Below are 26,741 nucleotides of genomic sequence, written 5' to 3' on the forward strand. Positions count from 1 at the left end.
CTCTCTCTCTCTGTCTCTCTCTCTGTCTTCTCTCTCTCTCTGTCTCTCTCTCTCTCTCTCTCTCTCTCTCTCTGTCTCTCTGTCTCTCTCTCTGTCTTCTCTCTCTCTCTGTCTCTCTCTCTGTCTCTGTCTCTCTCTGTCTCTGTCTCTGTCTCTGTCTCTGTCTCTCTCTCTCTCTGTCTCTCTGTCTCTCTGTCTCTCTCTCTGTCTCTCTCTCTCTCTCTCTCTCTCTCTCTCTCTCTCTCTCTCTCTGTGTCTCTCTCTGTCTCTCTCACTCTGTCTCTCTGGGTCTCTGTATGCTTGTCTCACTCCACATACATGCATATACATGCATGGTGCTCACACACACGCATGCACACACTCCCAAATCCTTTTATGAAAAGGCTGGGTAGTTATTGCTTGGAGATGTTATAGAAAGGGTTTTTGATCTGGACCTGGTTGGACTAAATGGTCCTACCATTCCTGCTCACCCTAGAATATCCTGCTGCATGTTCCATCCTCTCCTCCCGTCTGTGAGCTCCTCCCAGACTTGCCAGCTCTATTCTGACTTTCTGTACTTCAAACACCAGGCATCTCCATTCCCCAATTCCAATTCCTACCACTGCTTTTCTGGCTTCCTTTTGTGTGTTACCCTCATCCATTAGAGTGTAATTCCTTGAGGGAAGCCACTACTTTTTTATTTTTATTAATTTTTTATTTATTTTTAATTTGTAACCCCAACCCCAATGCCTGACACATAACAAATGCTTAATAAATCCTCTCTCCTTCCTTTTCTTTCTCCTCCTTTCCTGAACTTTACTTATTATTTTATGCTTTAATTACACAATTAATTTCTAATATACACATAAGTTTACATATATATTATGTAATATTACATGCTACATAATATTATATATAATATACTTGACAATATACATATAAAATGCAAATAACAATTATTTACAGATGTAGAGAAATAGATAGATTTACTATTAAGAGTTGAAATAAAATGCACTTATCCAGGCTTATAAGAGTTAGTTTCTGCTGTTCCATTTTAGCAATTTAGTGTTGAGGAAAGAATCTTAGCCTGTGGATGGTATTTTACTCCAGCAAGGGAAGTGATGTGAAATAAAGGGAGACTGGAATAATTTTCAGACTTGTTTCTCCTTTAGTTAATTGAAATATTCCATTACAATAATTAGCTCATTTTAAAGCATATTAGAAATGTATTGGCCCCTAAGGTCCATTGGTTGTCTCTTCTTCTGCTTTCACACATTCACATTAGATGAAACTGTTAGTAGTAAAATCTCAATAGCTCTGAGCCCCCAGTAGGGACATTTTGAACATTTAGGAAATTTCAGCTTTCTTACTTTACATTTATATCTTTCTCTAATTAAATGCTGTTCACTTCATGATTGAGGTAAAATTCATTGTATCAGAAACATTAGAAAAATAAAGGGATGGATTATATATGCTGGATAAAAATGTTCCAAGAGATGAAGTTACAAAAAAAATCCCTTTATTTTTGTGGAGGTAGCAGCCCTAGTCTCTGAGGCTGATTGTCTCCTTGAACTCTCCCTTCTCTGCCATATCTCTTTCCTACTTTCTCCTTTTGGTGATTCATTATGGGATGCCAGGTCTTTATGACTCACTTCTGGATGTTCCCAGTGCTTTTTATTCATTCTTACTTCTCTTAATATATCTTGAATCTCTTAATATCTCTTAAATCAGAGTTCAATCTTAGTTTCCCAATGTTTTGATATTTTATAAAATACCCTCAAAGAATGACTAAATTTCTTCATCCAATGCTAACAGTTCAATCAAGACTTTTTACCCTTGATCTTAAGTCATCGTTCTCACCTTGTCTAGGGTAAGGTGACTTGATAGATTTGTCCCATCCCACCCTTACAAATTAAACACACATTTTGGGGAATCAAGAAAAAAAAAAGAATGGTTTTGATGTTAAACATTAAAAATACCATTTACATTCAACTATGAAATTTCTCAAAATTATGATAGTGGGACCCTATGAAGATTCAGATAATTATTTGAGCAGAAAAGATTTTATAAAAGAGAACAGAAAGGAGGTGTAGGAAAAAGAAAACCTTCCAGTCACATAAAGATTCAAGTATATACATTCTTTCCCAAGGGTAAGGTAGGGATAGGGCTTATGGTTATGGAGCATTGCACAAATGTCAGGTTTTTCAATGAATTTTTTGGTTTTGCTCTTTTTCTATTCCTCCCTTCCTTCCTTCCTTCTTGTTTTGTTTTTTTTCAGAGGCAATTAGGGTAAAGTCATTTGTCCAGGGTCACAAAGCTAGGAAGTACTAAGTGTCTGAGACCAGATTTGAATTCCGGTTTTTCTGACTTCAGGGCCAGTACTCTATCTACTTCACCATCTAACTGCCCCTCTTTCTTTCTTTTCTTTCCTTCCTTCTTTCATTGTTTGTTCTTTCCTTCTTTCCTTCCTTTCTTCCTTCTTTCTTTCCTTCCTTCCTTCCTTCTTGAAGTAGGCAGAATGTAGCATGCAGTGGTAAATCCAGCAATGTAAGTATAAGAGATATTTTTAAAAATCAGAAATACTCAGGAATTACAGATTTACTTGTATTACATTTATAATAAAGGGGAGGTAGAAGGAGTTAATTTAGTAAGTGATCAAATTTTAGGGAGGATTTAAGTTTCTTAAAATTGTATTATTTTAAATAGTCATGTGTTAATCAAACCATTGCAGAAGTATCTATACATGATATTAATTACTTTGGTAAATTAAAAGATTTGTGATTTGATCAATATGACTACTTCCTTCAATGACTCAAAATTCAATCCAGGAATCTCTGTCTCCGCTGTGTGACTCTCATTTATTTTATTACAAAATTCTACTAGGGGAGGTTCACCCCATATCCTAGAAGATTTTTATGGCTCTCTAGGTATTGTCTGTACATCAATGCATGCCGAAAAGTAGCATATGCTGATATTGTCTTGAAATGAAAAGCACTGATGACAGACTTGTGTTGATGATGATGATAACATATACAGTAATAAAAACAGACATGTTTAGAATAGCATAATTCACCAAACTGGAAAAGAAAATGGCAAACTGCTCCAATATCTTTGCCAAGAAAACTAACTCCAAATGAAGTCATAAAGAGTTGGACATGACTGAAATCAATGAACAACAAAATCACACACACACACACACACACACACACACACACAAAACATGCTTTCTAAATGGAACTGAACTTAAAAATAAAAAGATTACATTGTAATATATAAATGTTAGTTATCATCACCATCACCATCACCATCATCATCATCAACCCGCCATAAAAAGTAAAATAAACAGTTCTTTTTTTTTTTTTTGACAAATATTAGCAGGAAAGACTTCTTAGTAAAACTAGGAATTAAAAACAAATATTCATTCTTTTTCTTTCCCTTTCATTCATTCATTTATTCTCTTTCTTCCTTTCTTCCTCTCTGCATTCCTCCTCTCTTCCTTTCTCCTTCCTTTTCTTCCATTTATTCTGCTCCCTCCCTTCCATTTTCCTTACTCCAATCCCTCCCTCCTTCTTTCCCTTTTCCTTCTTTTTTCCTCCTTTCCTTCCTTCCTTCCTTCCTTCCTTCCTTCCTTCCTTCCTTCCTTCCTTCCTTCCTTCCTTCCTTCCTTCCTTCCTTCCTTCCTTTCTTCCTTCTTTCCTTCCTTCCTTACTTCTTTCCTTCTTTTCTTCCTTCCTTCCTTTGTTACTTCCTTCCTTCCTTCCTTCCTTCTTTCCTTTCTCACTTTTCATGCCCAACATATGATTTAGACACAGGTAGTGGGGCTTGAATCCTAACAATGAGGCAGACTCTCTATCACTACATTGTGTCTCACTGAAGAACAAGAGAGAAAGAGAAATAAAAAATGAAAACAGAGATTGTTCTAGATACCAGACTATAATTAAGACAAACACAATATGGATAAAACTATTTTTGTATCTACAAATTAATTTACAATAAATATTACACTCTCTTGTGCCTGCCTCTTGGAAGCTGGGTAATATGGTGAATGATGCCCTAAGTCTAAAGCGAGGAAGACCTAAGTTCAAAACGGATCTCAAATACTCTTCAGTTGTGTTTCTCCAGCTCTGAAATGTGAACAATAAAAGTCCCTAAATCACAGGTACTTAGCATAATGTCTGACACACAGTAGGTGTGCATTTATTAAGCATAATTTCCCTTCTCACCTTCTCTTCAGCTCTGTCCCTCCATTGTGAAAATGGTTGTTTCTCCAGCAATTCTGAGTCATGTCTTTGTCAAATATTATTTTGTTTATTTGAATATGAGGGCTCCAAAGGGGGTTGGAGAAACAGTAAGAAACTCATTCAGTGAAATCAACCACAGGAGAGGAAAATGACCTCAATCATAAACATATAGGCATAATTAATGCTTGTGTTTCTGTTCATTTTTGTGCAAATGTGTAAGGAAAATGATTTGGTTATCATCCCTTTCAAATACAAACAACATTCTTGATCTCAATGTAAATTAAGATAAAAAACAATTTCTATTCTTATAAACCTTGTCTTTTGTCTAATATCTGAAAATCATCCCTGAATATTTGGCCATCTTCTTTCTTGCTTTATTTTATTTTATTTTATTTTTTGCTGAAGCAATTGGGGTCAAGTGACTTGCCCAGGGTTACACAGCTAGGAAGTGTTAAATGGCTGAGGCCAGATTTGAACCCAGCTCCCCCTGACTTCAGGGATCTTTGTTCTAAAAATGTGTTTGTCCAAATACTCAAACATCTCTCTGGGAACACAAATTTATCTCCTTCCTCCCCTGGGTAGTATTTGGAGAAGAGAAAGAACCTAATGTGAAGGGAGAGCCTTAACAGGAGTGGCTACCAGTCATTTCATCAAGTGTGGGTTAAATTTGTTATTTTCTCAACAATAACAACAACTCATGGAGGGCCTGTTAGCATAGACAAGCACAACCCTTAGTGAGAAGACTTACCACACCAATGGAGAAATAGTTATTGATGATCGAGTAAGGCACTGGGTCTCCCTTTTCATCTTTATCATTTGGGGTGACCTCAAACTTCCATCGGTCCAGCATGATCTGGGAGCTGTTCTCAATGTCTCTGAGGATTTTCATCAGACTCTCCCCTTCATAACCTAAGGACAAAAAAGAAAAAAAAAACAATTATTGCTTCACTCAAGGAAATGGCAAAGGGATGTCAAAAATGGGCCTGCTTTTGTTCAGGGCCCATATCTCCCTTTCCAGGACACTAGGAGCATGAATGTATGGGCAGAGCATTGAGAATTAGGGGGGCAGAACAGAGTTTCATTAACCAATAGCTCTCTAATATCTGTGTTGGTCCCAAAAAATCACCTTAAAAACTACAGAACAAAAATTCTGCAAGTGAAGTTCCAGAAGATCCTTCTTGTGTTTTCTTCTCTTCATTAAAAATCAACCAACATTATCCCCACACTTTTATAACATGAAGCCCTCAAATAACTGGACTCTTCAGGCTGCCTCTATTGACTATGGTTAAGCTGCTGAGAAATTATTTAAAAGGGAAGTAGTAGAATTTAAGGAAGCAGTGGGGTCTGGTGGAGGGAGCTTTAGACTTGGAATCAAGGAAATATTCTTCGGACTCTCTGACCAGAGGCAGGTAAGTCCTTTCACCTTTCTGAGACAGGCAGCCAAGTGTTGCGGAGGACCTGGCACTGAAAAATATCTAAGTTTGAATCCCAGATCTGGTGTATCAGGGCAATATGACTTTAAGCAAGTCATTGTCCAGCTTTCTGCCTCAGTTTCCCTACCTGTAGATTGTAGGTAATATAGCAATAATTCCAATGCATTGAATGATATTTTGACTTTTCTCAGCTCTGTTCTGCAGTACAAGAATAGAGGCAGGGAAGGCAAATGGTAAGAACTGAGGCCTCGGAAGTTCACAATTACTGATACATTGATACTGATGTCATCTCTCTCTTTTCATAAACAAAATATGACCCCCTTAAACACACATATCCATGTATGCTCATGATGGCCACAGTCAGCTGTTTTGTATTTGTTGGTTTGTTGGCTTTTTGGGGGGATGATGAATATATGTTTTCTCTTTAGTTTCTTGATTATTGAGCCAAATGTTCTGTAACAATCCCTCATTCAATTCTATTATTCTCACAATTCTCAACTTGAAATTAAAATAAGTGTTTTATCCAGGCTTTCTGCTCAAGTTTCACCATCACTTTCTAGGATTTTCGTAGTAACATCCTTCTCCACATGAATTTAAAACAAGTTAAATACTAAGAACTCTCCTCTGCATCCCCCCGGGGCTGGAGACGGCTCTTTATTTTGTCATGTAACTTCCATGATGACCCTTCTTCACTCAGCTCATAGCTCATGGGCAATAGTTTATTTTCCTCTCCAATGCAGATTATGATAATTTTTCCATGAAACATATAGGAACCGTCTTCAAGATTTGTTTATTTCAGAGGACAAAGGATTCAGGCTTGAGATTCAAGCTCAAGATTGGCCACTTGAGTTCAATAAAACAATGAGGAGCTCCGGCCATTCTTTGTGATGCTTGGCAGGTAGATTCCAGTGGGTAACTGAAATCAACTCAAGGAATCCTCAATGTCTTCCTCCTACTATGGCTAAGGAAATCTTTTTTTATTTAAACTTTTGAATAACCTGTAAATATTTCATCTCCCACAATATTTAGCCTACTCAGTGGACTGACCTGAGTCAGACCCCAATTATTAATTACAGACATTTAAGCAGAATGGCTTTTATACCTTTTAAATATTTTCCCCAACAATATTTTTGTCCTTCAATACTCTCTTGAAAGACACTATCAGGTGGATCTTTCTTATGCCATTGGTGCCCATTTCTATCATTCACAGATCATATGTGAGCCAATTTGAAAAGAAATGCTGTTACTTTTTGAATTGAGGAAGGGAGATTGATGCCTCTTATTCTGGCATGTTACTGGTCAATCCATTTTGAATAAGAGGCTTCATGAATCTGTCTGTCTTGGCTAGTCTAAATAATTTCTATTTTTTGCAGTCATTTATTCATTCATTCATTTTTTATATTTACCTCCTCCCCATCTGAGGCATCTGGCAAGGTCATTACCAGTCCCAAGAGGCAGGATCGCAACTGGAGGATGCTTGGCTATATTTGCCTTCTCTGTGGAATGGAAAAGGAAACAGACAAATATACATATAAAATTAAGTGAGAACAGAACAATATGAGCAATTCCAGTCCTGTTTGTACAGGAGAATTGCATGTTTGAAGTAATGGCTTTAGATAATAATAGGTAAAAGAAAAATTCACAAGGCTTCCACACATACCTACATTTACTCTAAAAAATACATATGGATTTCCATCATATGCAAAAAATTCTTCCAGGGCAGAAATTTCTTGTATTTTTTTTTCTCTTTTTGTTTTGATTTTGCACCCTTGAGGTTTAAGATCTAGTCTCATGCTATCACAGACAAGATATTTAATAAATGCTTGAATTAATCTATATTCTATTACATAGAACAAAAATATCAGGTATTATTGTCTGATATCTCTCTAAGAATCATAAAAGGAACAAGATATAAAACGGGCTCACAGATCTAACTCATTATACCTACTTTTACTAGAAATTATTTTCCACATGTATACAAGAAGTTGTTCTTTGGATATCCTCACTGGTCATGGATTAATATATATTCTATTACATAGAACAAAAATATCAGGTATTATTGTCTGGTATCTCTCTAAGAATCATAAAAGGAACAAGATATAAAACGGGCTCACAGATCTAACTCATTATACCTACTTTTACTAGAAATTATTTTCCACATGTATACAAGAAGTTGTTCTTTGGATATCCTCACTGGTCATAAGTTGCATCCTGCACATTCAGATATCCCCAAGGAACTAGATGATAGGAAGAAGAGAAGAAAGGATCATATGTGGAGAGGGAGGGATAACAGACACATGGCTGTTCTACTCTGCTATTATCCTTGCAATATCAGGAGAAATGGAGGAAGACTTGCAGCATGTTGGATGAGCCTCCTTTTTGGAAGCTTGTGTAGAACAGGGATGAGAGTAACAAGAATATGTGGGCTGTGATCTGTAGCATTGAAGGACTCTTCCCAATCTAAGAGATATAGATCCAGAGGATGAATGAGTATAGATGAAAAGTTGGTCAATGCTATTTTATCTACACTTTCTTCTGTTCTATTATATTTATCTGTAGGCAGATTACATTTTGAGAAAAATAATTTACTGGAGAAGAAATTTGGGTCCAATGTAGACCTCTTCTGTTGATCAAAGGTGGGGTGACTTGTGTCTGAGTCAAAGAGGCCCAGAATGAAGAGCAAGAGAGAGCTTCTGCAATCAGATGCCTTGTTCTAAGATGAGTTTCCCTCCTGAAACCTCCAGCAGCACAACTGTTCCATTGATAAGATATTTAGAATGGGTCGGAATACCATAAAACTCCAGATATTTTCAGTCAAATTATGTGGCACCTGAGGGATGTTCTGTAGGGTAGACACTCCACTTATTTCATAATATGGGGTAAGACCCAGATGTTCTTCTTTCATCATAATATCTGAATGGTAAATTTCAAAAATGTACTATCAGTCATAAAGTGACACAAAAATAATACCTCCCTCACCACAGAGCCTACATTCATGAGTGTAAGGAATGGTCATGTGTCCATTCACAATCTAAACATCTATAGGAAGGCCCCTCATGTGTTCAGTAGACACCATCTGTAAAAGTTTTTGGAGCATATGGATGAGCTGCAATGGGCACCATGGAAGGGTGTGTGTCTATCAAAGAGTTCAGACATCAGCCAGAGAAAACAAAAGAACAGGGAAATCCAGAACCATGAGATGAAAAGATAGAGAACTGCACACTTGGGGCTGAAGCTGAATTTGATGATCATGAAGCAAGAAAAAAGTTCTGATTCTTTGAGTTTGGGGCTTAATGTGCTAGTCTAGCAAAATTTTTTGCTTTATTTGCTTTTTTTTTTTTTTGATCAATTCCTGTGGGCTTTGAGGACCATTTCTCTGAGAGACCAGAAGCCTTGATGAACTGCCCAACAAGGGCATTGCCCTGTTAGAGAAAGAGAGATGAGATAACCTTGTCTACCCACCCTCCTTTTCACAAGTCAGACTCAGTATCTTCCTGCTGTGTTTGCTTGGAGAATCAATGTCCCTTTAAAGAAAGGAAAGTGTTCAAATTGTTCAAATTTGTGAGATGCTCATCATTTTTAATTGGCTTTTGCTATCAATGTCAATCAAGAAGCTGCTGCATGATTGATTGTAATAATTCCAAATGGGATGATGTATAAGTTGGAGGGATAAACAACAGTGAATGCCTTAAGAAAAGAAGAGGAAATGATTTGGGCAGAAATGCTGAGAAATACAATTAGCTTCTGTTCCTCACCTGAAGAATCTGTGGTTTCTTCAGTGAGTATGTTTTCTCTATCACCAACTAATTAGAGACCTTCTACATTTTGGGAAATGGCTTTCAAGAGCTATTGTAGCCAATAATTTCCTCATCCTGATTGCTACCACACCTCCATCTCCCTTAAACACAGTATTTCATTACCTATGCAGTCCAAAATCCAGCCCACTGTTCCATCTCCACCACACGCCAGGACCCTGAAGTCAGGAACGTCTCGGAAGAAATTTAACCTGAAAAATAGAAACATTTTGAAATTTAAAATTTCTATTATTGTGTACAATCCCATAAGTGAATCTTCTGAAATATGTTTACCCACATGAAAATTGGACAATATGTTAATTCCATATCATTTAGTGAATGATTTATTTTTGTTTGTTTTCTCAAAAAAGAAAAAGAAAAGAACTTTCAGTTATCTCCTCTAATGGATAGTAAAAAATATGACAAGTCTTCCTTAATAGCAGCAATAATCCTCAGTTAGTTAGTCAGGCTGGTTAAGGGATTTGAGTCTATACCATGAGAGAAGTAGTTAGAGAAGGAGGATATTTAGCTTGGAGAAGAGAAGTTCAGAAGGATGAAATCTGTCTTCTAGAGCAAGCATTGGATTTGCTGCCTGGCCCAAAGATCAACACTAGGAACCATGAGTAGAAGTTTATAAAGAGCAAATTTAGGCTTGGGGAGTGTGTGGGGAGGAGTTGGTTGGGGAACTCTCTGAAATGGAAAGCTATCACAAAAAGAAATTGGTTGGCAATGAGCTCTTTGTCACTAGAAGTGTTTGTTACGAGAATAGATGAGCTCTTGTGGGATTTTAAGAGTGTGTTCTTGGCCCGGTCCAGATTGAGTTGAATGACCTCTAAGGTCCGTGCTAATTCTGAGATTCTGGGATTCTAACTAAAATCTCTGTCACTTTCTCACTTTTACAAACTAGTGATTCACAAAGGCTCTACAAGCAAACATGTCGCTGCTAGTGAATGTCTACTTCTAGGCTCCAACTCAAAGCTCTTTCTAAAGCACCACATTGCCACTTAATGGCCAATAACCAGATCTCTCCATTATTGTTCACATGTGAGCTGGCTGGATCCCAATACTATCTGGAACAATGAGGTACAGGAGAAAACCAGGAAAGGGCTGCTGGGTAAGGAAAAGACGCTTGCCCTCTATTCCCAGCCAAAGACCAGGGAGATGCCTTCTCTGACTACCACCCACTCTAGTGTTCCAGGCTACTTTAACCAGAATGGGAACCCAGGTCTTGGAAAATGGGGGCTGATGTTCTTCCCAACACATTATACTGCTGCTGATCCCAGGAAGACTCAACTGTGCTCCTCACTCTTAAATATCTTCTGCCACATCACCGGAAAAGCAATGTGCTTTGGACACATCTGTTTTGGACATGGATTCTTTGCCTCTCTCTACCCCCTATTTATAGCTATATCAATAAATATGTGTGTATGTATGTATATGTGGATATGTACATACACAGAGAGTTTACACATGTGTACACATGTTTATCTATATATTGTATGTCCTATGTAACATTGATCAGAATGATACATGGTACATGCACACAAAATCTTGCACGATTCATTTGTAAGATACTTGGCTTTTCACAGAGCTAATTATTTACCAGTCTTTCTGCTGGATAACCCATCTACATGATAAACATATTAACTTCCTATATTCATTCATGATTCCAGTCTATCATAAAGTTATTATCAATAGCTCTGCATCAAAAAGTATTGTATCAATGATTTTTTGGGGAAAATGACATAGTTTCCAAATTAAAAATTAATCAAAGAATTAGAAAGTCTGATTCTTTTAATATCACATAATTATGCAATCTCCATAGTGAAAGTAACTTCATTACCTTTCCAATCCCAGCCTCCCCCTCTCCTGGAAGGGAATTAAGAGTTCCTTTTTGACAAATAGTCTCATGGATTTTGTTTGAGGAACTAGAATGGGAGGAATCTCATGTTGACCAAGCAATCCTTCCTACATAAAGTACACAGAAGTACAATGCAATATTCTGACTGTGGGTATATATTGTGTGTGTGTGTGTGTGTGTGTGTGTGTGTGTGTGTGTGTGTGTGTGGAGTATGATGTGTCTGAGTGTTTGGTGTTTGTGTGTGTGTGTAGAGAGAATACACCAAGGGTTATATCCCTTTTAATTTCTTAAGAAATCTCCATAAAGTTATTCAGGAGTTAGAACTGTAAGTTCCGTTTGATTTTTCACCATCTTCATTTGACAGCAGTTGCTAAAAGAGAAAATAATATCTCTAAAACCCTCTTTTCAAGAATATTAATTTATTTTTGTTTTGCTTTTGTTTTTTGTTTCCTCCCTGAAAGATTAAAGAAACGTTCAGTTAAAGCACTGACCTGCCACTTCATAGAAAGCACATCTGGGCTCTGTTAAATTCTGTTTTTTGTAATCTCTCCTCCACTTCAGAATATGAGTACTTGAGAGCATTAAGTATCCCCAATATTAGCAGAAAAGCTGGCATACAGGAGGTTCTCCCTCCTTCCTTCCTTTCCTTGACTTTCCTTCCCCATCTTGACCCTTTCTTTTCTCTGTGTCTCTCTTCATATATGTATACATGTATGTTCATTTGTACATATATGTGTGTATATACATTTAATGCATACAGAATTATCCAATGGTTCTTATAAAAGAAATGACCTTACACTTAAAAACTGCTGCTTATGTCAAGGGTCAAAGTCCTCGAGTGTTAGGGAATACCTCTTCATGGGTTTGAGACTCAATTCTCAAGCAGGTTCCTGGGAGCTGAACATTTTCTGAACATTAATCTATGACCTGAGCCTGCAGCTGGTTTGTGAATCACCGAAAGCTCGAAAATGCATTGATGCATCGGCCTTTATGCATGTTCGCAAAGCTGTAATTTGAATCTGAGGATAGTTTCAAAGATGATGCAGAAGTAACTGCTGCCTGTGCTTTGGGAACACTGCTGGCATTCTCTTACCCCTGCCAAAATGGCAGCACCCAGCACTAGGGCGGGACATTATTGTGATGGGGGAGAGGTGTGGGGTAGTGGGAGTAGCTAGAAGGGGACCAGTAGCATCCAAGGGGACAGATGGCTTCCGCTAATTAAAAGGACCAGATTCTGTGGCTGCTATCACTCACTAATCTGTCTTGAGTCACTGTCTCTCTGTGTCTCTGTCTCTCTATATATGTGTACATCTCAGGCTCTGCTCTGCCTCTCTCTGAATGTCTCTGTCACTGTCTCTCTATGTATCTCTCTCTCTTTATCTCTGTCTCTATGTCATTCTCTCTGTTTCTCTATGTGTCTCTGTCTCTGTCACTATCTTTCTGTATGTCTCTGTCTCTGTGTCATTCTCTCTGTTTCTCTGTGTGTCTCTGTCTCTGTGATTATCTCTCTGTATGTCTCTGTCTCTGCGTGTGTCTCTGTCTCTGTCATCAAAATTTCAGTTTCTGTCTTATTTTTGTGTTCTCTTTCAAACCTCACACCAGCCTGGGGTTTTGTCTTGAAGACTCAAGGAGCCAACGGCACAGACCAGGGATTCTCAGCACCATCTGTGTTTGCAGGTGAGGACGGTTCCCTGTGGTTTGGTTTGAGCAGTGACAGACCTCATGGAATCAGCCCCTTAGAAGCTTGGCATATGGCCTAGGTAACAGTGGCTGCCTCTTTGATAAACAGATTTTTATTTGTCGCTAAAAGAAGAAAGTACACTGACTGAGTCACCGAAGGCATTTCTTAGGACTATGGCCCTTATGAGGTCCCAGTACCAAAGAAACGGTGCTTTAGAGTTAGAAGAAGCCGATCCAACCCTGTTAGTCCACAGATGACGAAGCAGAAGCCTGGAGAGCAGAAGTGGCTTGCTCCAAGTCATAGAGACAATGGCTGGGTCAGGATTCAAATACAAAATCCTCATGCTCTCCTCATCTATATCATGGTTCTCAGTATCTTTCAAGTCCCTGTCCTCTGAAAGGGACAAACCCAGCCCTAGATCCGGCAGTCTTCCATGGAGACTTCCCTTGTGACTGCTGCAAATTGTACTTTATGCCACTTGTAGAGTTTCCCTTCAGTCAATTTTAAATGGAAAATTATGGAAAGCAATCTTTCTATGAAAATGTTACCTGGTCTCAATTATCAGAAAAATCTGATTTCATCTTTTTCGGTGACATCTTCTGTATGAAGAGGGGTCTGTCTACAAGCAAAATGAGCTTCTCTCAGAGCTTATTACATACATAATCAGCATGGGTTAGGAATAAGTACCTCAAAGCAGGACTTATTCAAGCACCCTTGTGAAGGGAAGGTGGCTCCCTACTTCACAAAGAGGGACCTGTGCTCAGATATCCATACATATTGGAACTTTTCTAGGAAGCATATAACTCTAGACATGGCACCCAGAACCATGTTTACATCACCTAGCTCTAACTTCCCGTGTGTCTCACCCTCTTGATCCCAAGTTGTCTTAAATATAAATGGGGGCACACTTCCTAGCTGTGTGACCCTGGATAAGTCCCTTAACCCCAGCCTCAGAAAAAAAAAAAAAGAAAAAAAAATAAATGGGGGCATTGATTAAACCAGATGCTCTCCAAGGTATTTCCAACACTAAAACAAAAACTCTATGAGAGTAACAATGGTGACTCAGGATTCGTAAATTATTAAAGGTAATAGATAGTCTCAATCTAGAAGTAGCCCTACAGAGAAAATGATACTTTCTAGCCTAAAAAAAAATTAGGAATGATGAAAAGCCAGATCCTGATATTTTAATGAATGGGACTCTCTAGAATTAGAGTATTTTTCCACATTAATTTTTAAGTCAATTAAAACTTCTCTCACATAGGAACAGAAACTCAAGAAAATGAAGAAACAAATTATGGCTCAGAAAAGAGCAAAGGGGAAAAGAAAAGGGGGAGGGGAGAAGAAGAGATTTAGCAAGAGGATCTTGGCCTCTAAAACTCACTCTTTCAAACTTCTATATAACTGTTAAGGACTGTACTATCCTCCTTCATCGTCCCTCAGGCTCACAGCCCAGGGATTACTCCTCACTCTCTCTCTCTTGCTCCTTATCCAATATGGTGCCAAGGCTTTTAGGTTTCAGCTATAGAATATACCCCCTTCCACTTAGGTCAAAGCTCTCATCCCCTCATGTCTGGATAACTGTATGAGCTGCTGGGGGATTGGCCTAAGGCCTCAACTCCTCCATGTATCCCCCTCTCCACCCTCCATTCAGTCATGAAAGACATTTTTTCTAAAACCCAGACCTGATAAGGTCATCTCCCTACTCAATAAGCTCCTCTAGCTCCCTTTTGCCTCTAGGATCATGCTCTTTTTTGGCATTCAAATCCTTTCATTACCTGGCTTCTTTTTACCTTTCCTATTCATCAACATGCACTTTTTGATCCAGTGATACAAGTTTCTTGGCTGCCCCACAAGCCCTCTATTTCTTGGCTTTGGACATTCTCTCCATGTTTGGAACAGTCTACCTCCTCTACCTAGACTCCTGACCACCCTAGCTTTCTTTTAGTTCCAACTAAAGTTCCATCTCCTACAGGAAGCCTTTCCAACCCCATTGAACTCTAATGCCTTAGCTTTTCTAAAAATATTTCCCTATCTATCTTGTAAATAACTTGTTCATATATCTTTATTGGTTTGTTTTTTTGTCTCACCCATTAGATTGTAAGCTTCTTGAGGTCAAAGAAGCTTTTTTGCTTCTTTTAACTTTCATGATTGACACAATACCTGGCATGTAGTAAGTGATTAATAAATGATCACTGACCAACGGATCTAGGAAAACACAAATCATGCCCTCCTGCTTTTTGACAGCTTTCTATTCTTTTCTGATTTAGTACAAAGTTTTGTCTTTCTATCTGTAGAAGGAAAAAACCAGTCTTACTAATCATTAGTATTAGAGTCTCCAGTGCCCTATGATCAGGGCATTGTGAGACCAGAGCCTTGAAGACTGTCCAATAGATGGGGCACATCTCTCTCCCTGAAGTAACATATGAAAAGGAAGACCAATAAATATGATCAGAAGCACATTTCCTTCTTTGGGGCCCACACTTCAAATGCAAAGAAGAGGAGGGTATGGAAATGGAAAAGTTAGATTTGATCACTAGAGTCTCAACAGGTAATAGTAATTGGCTTTTTATTTATCCTCTATGAAGGTGACATTCAAACCATTCCCATTTCTATCAAACTCTTTATATTTAGCTTAATTTTAATATTTTTTCACAATAACCTCTAACATCATGGGATTTTGGCTTGAAAACGTTTTTTCCAAAATGACTTAAATTGACAGCTCCTAAAGGAAATCTGAGGGAAGAGAGATTAAGATTCAGAAATTGCTGGTGACATAGAAAGTGAACATTATACTTGATCCCATGAACCCTAATGACAAATCCAAAGATTTTTCTCCTCTCATAGTGACTTTGAGGTTAATCCTGCCAACCATATTTCATTTCATTTTTCCTTTTGCACTTTTTTCTGGTAGCTGACATTCTTACTCTTCTGTCCCTGCCTATGCTTTGGATGTGCCCTCACCACTGGCATGATCTTTCTCACTCTACCCTCTACTGTTAGAATCTAGATCCTCACAAGTCTTAGCTAAAATAATTTCAATCTTTTCTCCCCCCCAAAAAAATAATAAATTTTCTCTCACTATTTAGTACTTTTATTGATCTTTTTCCTTTTATATTTACTTATTTGCCAACTTGTCTCTCTTTCTCCTATGTCCTTGCCTAGAACTCTGACTTTTGTATCTCCAACATAAATAATAATACCTCTATCAAAATTATTTCTAAACAAATATTCACAGAGTAAAAAGACCAGATAAGGAAGTTGAGGAAGGGGAGAGAGTAACGGTCAATCCATTTTTCCACAGCTAATAAATATCAAGTTATAATTTGAACTTGGAGTGTTTGATGGTAAGGCCATCACCTTTGCCCGCCATGATGCATTACTCTCAATAAGTGAATTTTGTTTGATTATCTCCCCCCTTCATGTATCTGGCCTAAATTTTATGGTGAACTGTTGAGAAAATTCAATTGGAAAAGGGGGGAGGCAAGTGACCAATGGTTCCCAATTCATAATGCCTTTGTTTTCACTTCCCCTGGACAGCTGTATGAAAAAGAAACATCCACTTCATAAGCTATACAACTCCTCTGTCCTAATGCTTTTATGGATAATAATTCATATTTGAAAAGAGAGATAGTGAATAACAGCAAGTAATAATCATACATTGAGTTAGGGAGTATTACAAGGGATTCTTTGCAATTTGGACACTTTAAAATTAGTGAGCATTGCAAAAGACCTTAATGGGCAGATTTATGGCTAAATGAGATAATTTCTCAGTGAGATGTACTGCTCTTAATCTGTAGCACTTCTGGACAGTATTTATAACTGTAAGAGGGGAGAGGGACTGGCTCTGCCACCGGCTTTTCTCAGCTTACTCATTTGGGCAGGGAATTCTCTTCCCTGATTCTTTTGCTCTTCTTTTCCTCTAACACATTTAGATGAGAGAGAGAAAAAAAAAAAAAAAAAAACAATGGAAACAGGATATTGACCATTTTGGAAGCTGGGATCTGGCTTTGGTAGTTGATATTCCCCTTTTTTTTCCTAGTGGTCTGGCTGATGCATTCAAATCACATTATTCCTAGGTATATCAGCCTGCTTATTTAATTAGGGAGTATTAAATGAATTAATGATAATGACATTAGCCTCAGACTTACCCTGGCATGGGTCCATTTGTAGCAAGACTATAAACCTGGCGAGGATTTAAGAGATACTGAAATTTTCTGTAGATTCTGTGAGGTAGAAGGAAATCAAAAAGAGGGAAAAGAGTTATTTAGTTACATGAACAATTATATTATTTTTAAAGACAGTTGTATCAATAAATTCTGATGGGACATTAGGTATGATTCAAAGTCATATATATATATGTATATATATATGTATATATATATATATGTGTGTGTGTATATATATACACATATATATATACATATATATATTTATTTAAAAAGATACCCCATTAGTGCATAATAAAATATCAGAAACAAAGAATTTTAAATAAATCCTAGTCACAAAGTGCTCAGAGAGAGAGCCCCTTGCCCCAATAAAAGCATAGCAAAAGATCTCAATTTGGAAACATTTACCCTCATATTCTTAAAATGTTAATGAAAGTACTGCCCCTCCATAAAGCTATGTTAATACCAGCTCATCCTGAAGATGGAATAAATATTTTTATCCTAGATATTGAGTTGTTTAAATAAACAAATCCTGGGAAACCTAAAACTTATGGACATTTTGTCAACCTAACATACAGAGAGAAGCCAGTAGACTCCATCCAAATGGGTGTTGTCATAATTCTGCTCCCATTTCGTGTTTGTTTGTAAATATGCATTTCCTCCAGTATCTGTTCTTTCTTTAATTTATTTTTTAAGGTATTTGTTGACAAAGACATTGATCCCTAACACATGGCTCTGAAAACTGTGAAATTGATCCAACAAATCCTTTTCACTGATAACAGTTCATCTTTGAGCAAAATATAAACCTAAGATTGTTCTGTCATCATCTTCACCCTTCTTGAGGAGGATGACTGACTAGTGGTACACATGTGATTATAAATGCACTTGATCGTAGACTTAATGTAATGAAACTATCATAAAGGGAATAGAGCAATTCCATTTTTGAAATCATAGACCAGGAATGTTGGGAAGGAATCTATTTCCCTCTTATATATTCTCTGGCTTTACTGATAGATCTGATAAATTGATAACTCAACTACCAAACATGATTCACATTATTATTAATAACAATTAGGACAAAATAAGGAACACAAGCACTTTTATTGAAAAAAAAAAAGTGTGTTCCCTGATTCCTCCTGATGAAATTCCCATATTTACTACTGAGCACTGAGGACACTGCTTTCCTATGTATGCAGTAGACTGCAGCTGTATAAATAATTACATATATGGATTCATATTCTGTTTCTTTCACTTATTTCCTGTGTGAGCTTAAGCAAATAACTTTCTCTCTCTGGGTCTTTTTTTTTTTTTTTTTTATTTTTAGATTCATGGTTTATTATAATCGATCAAACTTTATTATCCACATCTGTGTAGACATAATTTCAATCTATAAAATTTTTAAAAATTTGTTAAGGAGAACATCCCAGTGTTCATTATCTCAAAACCATGCAGAATGAAAAGCTTTCAAGATAAGAAGCTCAAACTGAAAGAAAAATGAGCACATCAAAAGGACAAACTGAAAATTTTATTCTCTTTATCATCAATATCATCTCAAACATTACTGGGATTTGTTGGAAATGCTTTCAGTATGCCTAAAAGGTAGACACTTCTTCCTAATTATTTTATGCAATAGCCAGCAATCATTTTGTAAATCTGTCACAACATTAAATACAAACTAATAATAATACAAAGATAATGTCTTTGGACAATTCTAGGTGAATTGCATTAAAATGGGGAAGAATGAATTAGTATAATGATGATAAAAACAAGTTGGGGAATATTTGGAATTTTGAAAAAAAATAACCTTTATTTACCATTATCTTGCTTAGATAATGGCACTCTTTGGATCACTGCATGCAAAGGACTGCTAGAATATCCTTCCTTACTTCCATAATCTGCTTCTAATATTCTCAGTCATATAAAATTACATTAATTTTTTATTGTCCAACACCCAGTTCTTTCAGAATTTGAGTAAGTCTTTCACATTCACTTTGTGGAAAGAAAAGAGAAAAGATAAGAAAATTGGGTGGATTCAGATAGTGGGAAGGAATGGAACCCTCACATGATTTCCTTCTCTCATGGGCTGTAATAGTTTTGTCCCACTTTTCTATTGTCGGTGACGGGAACTATAGTCATGGAAAGTTACCAGACCATAAACTTTGCATTGAGCAATAGATGGCGACCAGGTGGCTAGAGAAGCTGAACGACCCCCACAATTTAAAACACATAGCCATGGTATTGTATTAACCACAGAGATGTCTCAGGGTGTAACGACCCTAGAGACTCAGATAAGAATTGTAACCACAGGATGCCCTTCCCCCTCCTCCTCCTGGAATGTCTGCTCCTTCCTGCAGTCTCCCCCCATACCCTTTCTCGCAGTTAGCACATACCTTTACTCTCCCCTGCCCCCTTTTCCCCTCCCAACTTTGTCCTCACGTATTGCACCTAGCTCTACCCTATATAACTTGAGCTGTTTCCAACAATAAATGAGACCTTGACAAGGATCTGCTTGGTCTCCCTCTTCTTTCTCACCCATTCTCTTTCAGGCTGGGTTCTCCTCAATTCCCCACGAATGACTGAGTCCCACGGGACGGGACATTCTATCACTTCAAAGGGAATTTTGGGTGTATTGCCATATCAATGTAGTCTTAGTTTTATTTCACTCAAATCAGGCAAAGTCAAGGTCCTCAAAAAGAGAAGACAACTGCACAATAATAATTACAAAATGTCCAAGAAATGGACGATACAAGTAATTTGTCTGGGAATCAGTAAAACTCTTAACTAGCTCACTAAATAATAATGATCACCATCATCATCCATAGTTATCATCATCATCATCATCTTCATTATCATCATCATCATCGTCATGTTGATGACCACTAGCTGAGTTGGTTTTGCCAGGATATTGCTGCTACCCTTGCTATAGCTTCCTGGAGCCACAGGTAAGAGTTGGGTAACATGTGGACACCAAAATAGATGAGCAGCTCTGAAAAGGGGGTTTTGCAAGAATTCTAGCACCTCTAGTATGAGGGCCGGTTAAGATATCTATCGATAATATACAACGTGTGTATATGTTTGCATGTATATGTATATCTATTTCCTCTCTCCATTTTGCATCTGCTTCTCTGCCCAGTTTCAACTTCACAAAACAAGATTCCTCTCCCAAGTTAAACTCTTTACCTTTAATCTTCTCATCCGTCTGCTAACTCAAACCTTGACTGAATAGCACCCTCTTCAACAATCTCTCTATCCTGATTGAAGGGCTGGAAGGTGACATTTCAAACTCCTCTCAATGCTTCTTCGTTATACCAAGCAGAAACTGCACTTTGAGGCTCACTTCACTTTGCATCCACTATTCTTTTAGTTCCAATTCCAGACAAAAAAAGATGCCCTCATGCAGGAAACCTCCCGGTGTTCCTTTCTTATTCCCAATCAAATTTTGAGCTCCCAGAGGGCAAAAATAATCTGTGACTATACTAAATTGAACTCCCAGCACTTAGCAAGTGTCTAACACATGATAGTTGACTAATAAAGCTTGATTGGATGGATTGGATTGGTTTGGAGATATACATACATACAGATTATAGATAGATGTATAAATCCCTAATTGACATATATACATAAATGAATATCAAATATTTGCTATTCAGATAAATCATCTAATGAAAAGGCAATAGAATTATAAAAAGATGGAGACAGAGAGATGCAGAGAGATAAACCTACATAAGAAGGCAATATAATTTTATAATAATGCCATCTTCCAAACAGGTAGAACACATGTGCACATGTACACACTTGCATTCACACATGTATATAATGGGTATTCCAGAAACCCTGAGTTCAAGTCCGGCCTCTCCTGGTTACATAATCCTAAATAAGTCACTTAATATCTCAGTGCTCTCCAACAGAATAAGTTATATTGTCTGCTATCAACTTAGATGAGTTCCTTCTGTTCTCTGTTTCAATCAGAACTGTAGGCCCTATACATACAAGTATATTTGTCAAACATATACATAAATACTTGTATGTATAGATATATATGTGTGTATGTATGTGTGTGTATATATATATATATATATGTGTGTGTGTATGTATGTGTGTGTGTGTATATATATATATATATATATATATATATATATATATATATATATATATATATATATATATGTAAACCTTTTTGCTTTATTCCCAATAGTTATCTAAATAAAGTGACTGAAGCCCTGGGAGATGGGGCATTTAGATAGGAGACATTTTGATAGAACGTAGGGGGCTGCAAATCAGAGGGAAAGGAAGTTGGGTTCTTTGCTGAATAGTGGAGTCAGAGCAGGCATAGAACAAGTGGGGTGAGCTGTGAAGAAAGACTCCCTCCAAAATGTAGGATTCTAGGGCCAAGTGGTTCACCCTGGCTGACAGCTATCATGTGGCCAACTCTCCTCTTAAATGCCCCAGTTTCTTTATGTCATTTTTTACATAAATGTATATCAATGTTCTCTATATAGACTTAAAAACACAATCCCTCTGCCATGTTTAATAGTGGAAGAATCATAGCAACATAATTAAGATCCTAGCCTCTGTGGGCATGGATCACTAGAAACAAAAAAAAATGATTTGTGGGTTATTTTAATAGCATGATATAAAATACAAAATCCTGAACCAAGGCAATAAAAAAGTTCATAAAAATCCCCATTAGTATATTAAAATATCTCCAGATATAAAATATCTATGAAAAATGGAGAAGAAATCAGATCAGGACTTCTCCCATAGATTTCAACATGAGTTAATCACAACTTGGACATTAATTTAGGGAGAGGCATGCAATTTCATCAGTGAACTTCTGGGAGAGAAAACTCCCTCTCCTATATAAACCATCATGTTCTCATAACTTTTAGATTTAGAGGTGCCTTGGCTACTGAGAAGTTAAGTGACTTGTTCAGGGTGACAAAGTCAGAGTATGACAGCAATCTTTTCAACTAAGAGGGCAGGTTTCTGCCCATTATGATATACTGTCTCTTGGGACATTCCATTGTAGACATTAATTCCAGTTACACCATGTTATATCATTGTGTTTATTTCAATGCATCTCTCTCTTCTCTCTCTCTCTCTCTCTCTCTCTCTCTCTCTCTCTCTCTCTGTATATATATATATATATATATATATATATATATATATATATATATATATATATATATATATATATATATATACACATACACACACACACACACACACACACACACACACACATATATATGACATAAAATAAGTAGGACCAAGACACAAACCTTTCTCCTTGCTTCCCACCACTCTTGGGATTGACAAAAACCAACAATGGGTGAGTGCCAGGAATTGGAGTAATCTAGGGAAAAAATCAGACAAAGTCATTAGTTCTTATGATCTGGTCTGGCAGAGGATGAACAAATGAATGATGGCTAATAAATATGGGATGCAGGATTGGGGATAATGAACAAATTTAATAACTGTGGCTTTGAAAAATGATGGATAATGAGCTGATTAAGATGCATGGTCATTATGCTATTGACCTCCTCTTTGATGCCGGGCAGGCCACCTAACTTTGCTATACTTTTGTTTTCCATAAAATCATAAGTTTGGATTAGGAGATCCCCAAGGTTATTTCTAGCTCAAAAACTCTGATGTCAAAGTGTGATTTCAAGTGATCAGGAAGCACATAGATATGAAATTAGAAGATTCACTTCCAATTTCTGTCTCAGTTTCTTCTTCTGCAAAATTAGGCCATCACCTCTAAAGTTCCTTCCAAAGGTAAATCTAAAATTGTAGATTCCAAATTCACTAGCTGATCTTGGCTAAGTTTTCAGAGAAAGGAACAAAGGATCAATACATGAAAATGGAAAGAAGGGAGGCTCAAAGTTGGGAGACAAGGGTTGGCTGGGCTGGAGTTCCAAAATGGTGTCCCTAGTGTGGACACCAAAGAAGCAGGGCATCACAGTCAGGGTGCAGGGGATTAGAAATCAAACTTGATCAAGGTCTGAGCAGGGCTGGGCAGCAAATAAGGGCTTCTCTACATTCTTATCCCCAAATGCTGAATTTCTCCATGAGTTTGAAGAGGAAAGAAAACTTTCTATTTGAGAGTTATAACCCCTGATTTTCACTCTCCTTGTCAGAATCCCTCTCTTCAGTTACTGTTTTCTCTTCTTACCATCTCTCTTGATGGGGCTCTGCGTCCCCTTCCTCTCTAGACTGAATTTCCTTATTTTTGCCTTGAGTTCTTACCACAAGAGCTCTCCATGGTGCTACTTCTGATCCTCTCTGGGAGTCACTTTTACCCATCCACCTTCTCATCTCATCATTCACAAGTGTCTATTTTGTGTCCAGGAAATTCTTCTTTAACTTGTTTGCCCTAAGATAACTTTTTTAAAAAAATATTTTAAAAACTCATGCCAAGATATAGTTTAGAACATCTGCAATTGTTTGCTGAATATTCCCACTGTGATATGGATTAAAGGGATAAAAAAAATGACAACCAGGCACTCACTACACCTTGCCAAATGCAGAAGATTTTAGGAACTTTAGTCACTGTCCAGCATCTTCAAACAACTGAAGGGCTTAAATAGACAATCATATATCAAGTGCCAAGCACTGGGGATACAAAAAAAGGTAAAAACACCGTGGCTGCCCTCAAGGAATACATATTCCTTGAGGGCAGCCACAGTGTTTTTAATATTCTAATGGAGAATATGACAAAGAAATAAAAAGTTATATATAGATAAGGAGATAAAGACTTTCATTCTTCATACCTTTATCTTTGGTGCCTAGTACAGTGCCTGTCACAGGCAGATGCTTAATAAATACCTAGTGATTGATTGGATAAGTGATGGAAAAACTCAAATAGGGGCAGGAGGTGAGAGGGATCAGGATAACCTCCTGCCAGAGGTCAAATTTGAGCTGAGTCTTCAAAGAAGTCAACTATTTCAAGAAGTGGTGGGGAGGAAGGAGTGTATTTTCAGTATGAGGCATGTCTCTGCAAAGATGTGGAGAGGGGAGCTGGAAATCTCTGTGGAAAAGCATCAGGTGGGCCAATAGGGCTGGATCTCAGAATGTGGGAAGGGAGGTGTGTAAGAAGGCAGAGAGGAGGAGATTCTCAAAGGCCATAAGATTTTATATTTGAATCCTGGTGGTGATTGAAAGTTCTTTAGGACAGGTCTTTCCAGTCTTGGCCAACAGTTCTAGAGAATGTAATTTGGGATGTGAGTTAGATGGCATGGCTGTGGAGGTCCCTTCTGGCTCTGAAGGCCTGGGCATATTTTGTGTACATGGAACTGGTCTCACAGAAACTGTATGGGATAGAGGGCATTTGAAGCTTTTCCTAGGGAGGTCTTTAAAAAGTACCTAGGAAAGTAAATTCACAGGAGAGGAAGATACTTAGGAGAGAGTGCTAGTGGTCTTCACATATTTATCAGTCTGTCCTATGGAAACTACTTTAGACTAATTCCATGCCGTGATATTGGTTTGTCATTTCTGTAGTGCCAAAGAGCTTGCCAAGTGTTGTATCTATCTTGGCTCAATGAATGGTATCTCACACCACCCTGGGAGGGAGATACTACATGTATTACTGTCACCTCCACTTTGTCACGGGGACAAATACTTTATCACACAATTGGTGTTTTTTGAGTACCCATCCTCTCTGCCCCCTTGGGCATAACTATGCAGGATCCAATGAGCCAAAGTTAAAAAGAGAAAGATTTTAGATCAATGATGTTGTTTGTCCTTTTTCAAAAGAAGAAAGTGTTATCGCATGATTTCTTGACTTGTGAGTGAATTGACCTTAAGAGAGGTAGAGATGTACAAAGTCATCAGCCTCACTTCCTGTTTCAGAGGCATCAAAGTACAGTGGAAAGGCAAAGTCAAGGGATACAAGGAATGGATTTTGGTATTTCCGGTGCCCAACCAAGCTCTAAAGACTCCCCAGTATTGTTTCAGCCACCTCCCGGCCATTGGATTAAATTACTCTTTTCTACCCATACAATAGAGGAAGTGTTCACATGCTTGGGGTAGACATCCCCTAGGTCACTAATGGCTTTTTTAGGTCTGCTAGTTATTCTCTTCCTAGTTTATTCTATCTGCCCAGATGCTTTACAGTGATGTGGCCACTGAGTATGAGTGCCGGATAGACACCAAAGGTAGATGAGCAACCCTGAAAAGGGCTTGGCAGTTCTCACACCAGAGAAGCTAGTCTTCCCATATACCCCAGCTTATTGGAAACCAGCATTTTCTATCTGTCTGGCCATGAAAAGGGACACACCATCCCTGGTATCAGGTTCCTGACACCGGGGATGGTAGTAGAGTATTTAATCAGGGGCAAGCTGCACACTTATTGAGACAATACCAGAAAGAATTCATGGAAAGTGACAAGTTGCTAATTGTTAAAATCCCGTCCACCTCAGAATATACAATTCCATGGTTACAGCAAGGATTTCTGCCCCCGGGTTAATACATGTGTGAGTGTATCTTTTAAACATAAATTTTGCTAAATGTATTTTAATGAAATTGGCTTCTGTGGTAATGCAGGCTTAATTCTAAGAAGGGAAAGTATAGATTCATCAGAGGGTCAAAGAGGTCTAGTCCATTGTGCACAAAATGAGGTTAAGAATCCCTATTGTAGCCCAGTCTGAGGGGGATATGGAGTTTGTGAAAGGCAGTAACTAGACAAAAGTGGAAAGAGGATTTCAGGTTTGATTGTGGAAGAGATTTCAAATTAAGTCAAAGAGTTTGCAGTTGAGTTCTTTAGGGAACATAGTCACTGTATTCTAGTAATATAATAAAAGTAGGAAAGCAACTTCTTTGGCAAATCATGTGAGAGATCACAAAAGTATAAAGTGAAGGAAGAAGAGCCTGGAAACAGGGAGCCCAGTTAGGAACTTACCTCCAAGAGAGAAAGCAAGATGTGGATATGTCCTAAATGGGAGTGGACTGTGGCAATGGTAGGAAAGAACCCGAAGTTTGAAGAGGAAGTGTCAACAGAATGAATTACCCATTTGGCCAAGGGAGCAGGAAAAGAAGTCATAGGAGATGTTCTATTGGCAAGGAGGAGAGAGGAGCTGTCTTTTTTTCCCATGCACATCATTACCTTTGCGGGAATGCATGGATTCATGACCATTTTCATAAGCTGTGATGAGATATAGCAAGGGTAAATCTTATACAACCGTAAAAGACACATATTCCCTGATAATCCACAAGGGATCGCCATGGCAAGTCATACATAATACATCACAGACATGCTTTGGCAGCTTTCATCACTCCCCAGAGGGCAAACAATAAAGGTGGAAGATAATGAACTCAGATTGGAAGTGGAGTAAAAAATGGAGTACCCTTGCTCCCAATCAATCAATAAGCATTTATTATGCCCTTACTATATGCTGGATTGTAACATCAATCATGTATTTCTGGGCATGGTTAATCATGATCCAAAGCTGATCTGTTGCTTTATCAATACCGATGGGATAAATCATTTCCACAGGAAAGTCTTGTGAATTTCTGAACCAAAGTTTATGCAAAGTCAGTGTGTGTCAACATGGTGTAGAAACCTTCCTTTGGACCTGGTAGGTGAGTG

At 37.8% G+C, this 26,741-nt stretch overlaps 1 protein-coding gene across 4 annotated transcripts in view; it reads right to left on the bottom strand.

Annotated features, from left to right (window-relative positions):
* DGKB (diacylglycerol kinase beta) overlaps positions 1-26,741 on the bottom strand; it is a 675,591-nt gene that overhangs the window by 333,714 nt on the left and 315,136 nt on the right. For all 4 annotated transcript variants that reach the window (XM_074270708.1, XM_074270709.1, XM_074270707.1 and 1 more), the window contains 5 exons: positions 22,438-22,511; positions 17,138-17,212; positions 9,574-9,659; positions 7,060-7,149; positions 4,969-5,129 (listed from right to left, as the gene is read on the bottom strand). In XM_074270708.1, the coding sequence (XP_074126809.1) occupies positions 4,969-5,129; positions 7,060-7,149; positions 9,574-9,659; positions 17,138-17,212; positions 22,438-22,511 (486 nt within the window). The remainder of the gene's footprint in view (positions 1-4,968; positions 5,130-7,059; positions 7,150-9,573; positions 9,660-17,137; positions 17,213-22,437; positions 22,512-26,741) is intronic.

Source organism: Sminthopsis crassicaudata, chromosome 5 (assembly GCF_048593235.1).
Source record: "Sminthopsis crassicaudata isolate SCR6 chromosome 5, ASM4859323v1, whole genome shotgun sequence".
NCBI classification, from domain to species: Eukaryota; Metazoa; Chordata; class Mammalia; order Dasyuromorphia; family Dasyuridae; genus Sminthopsis; species Sminthopsis crassicaudata.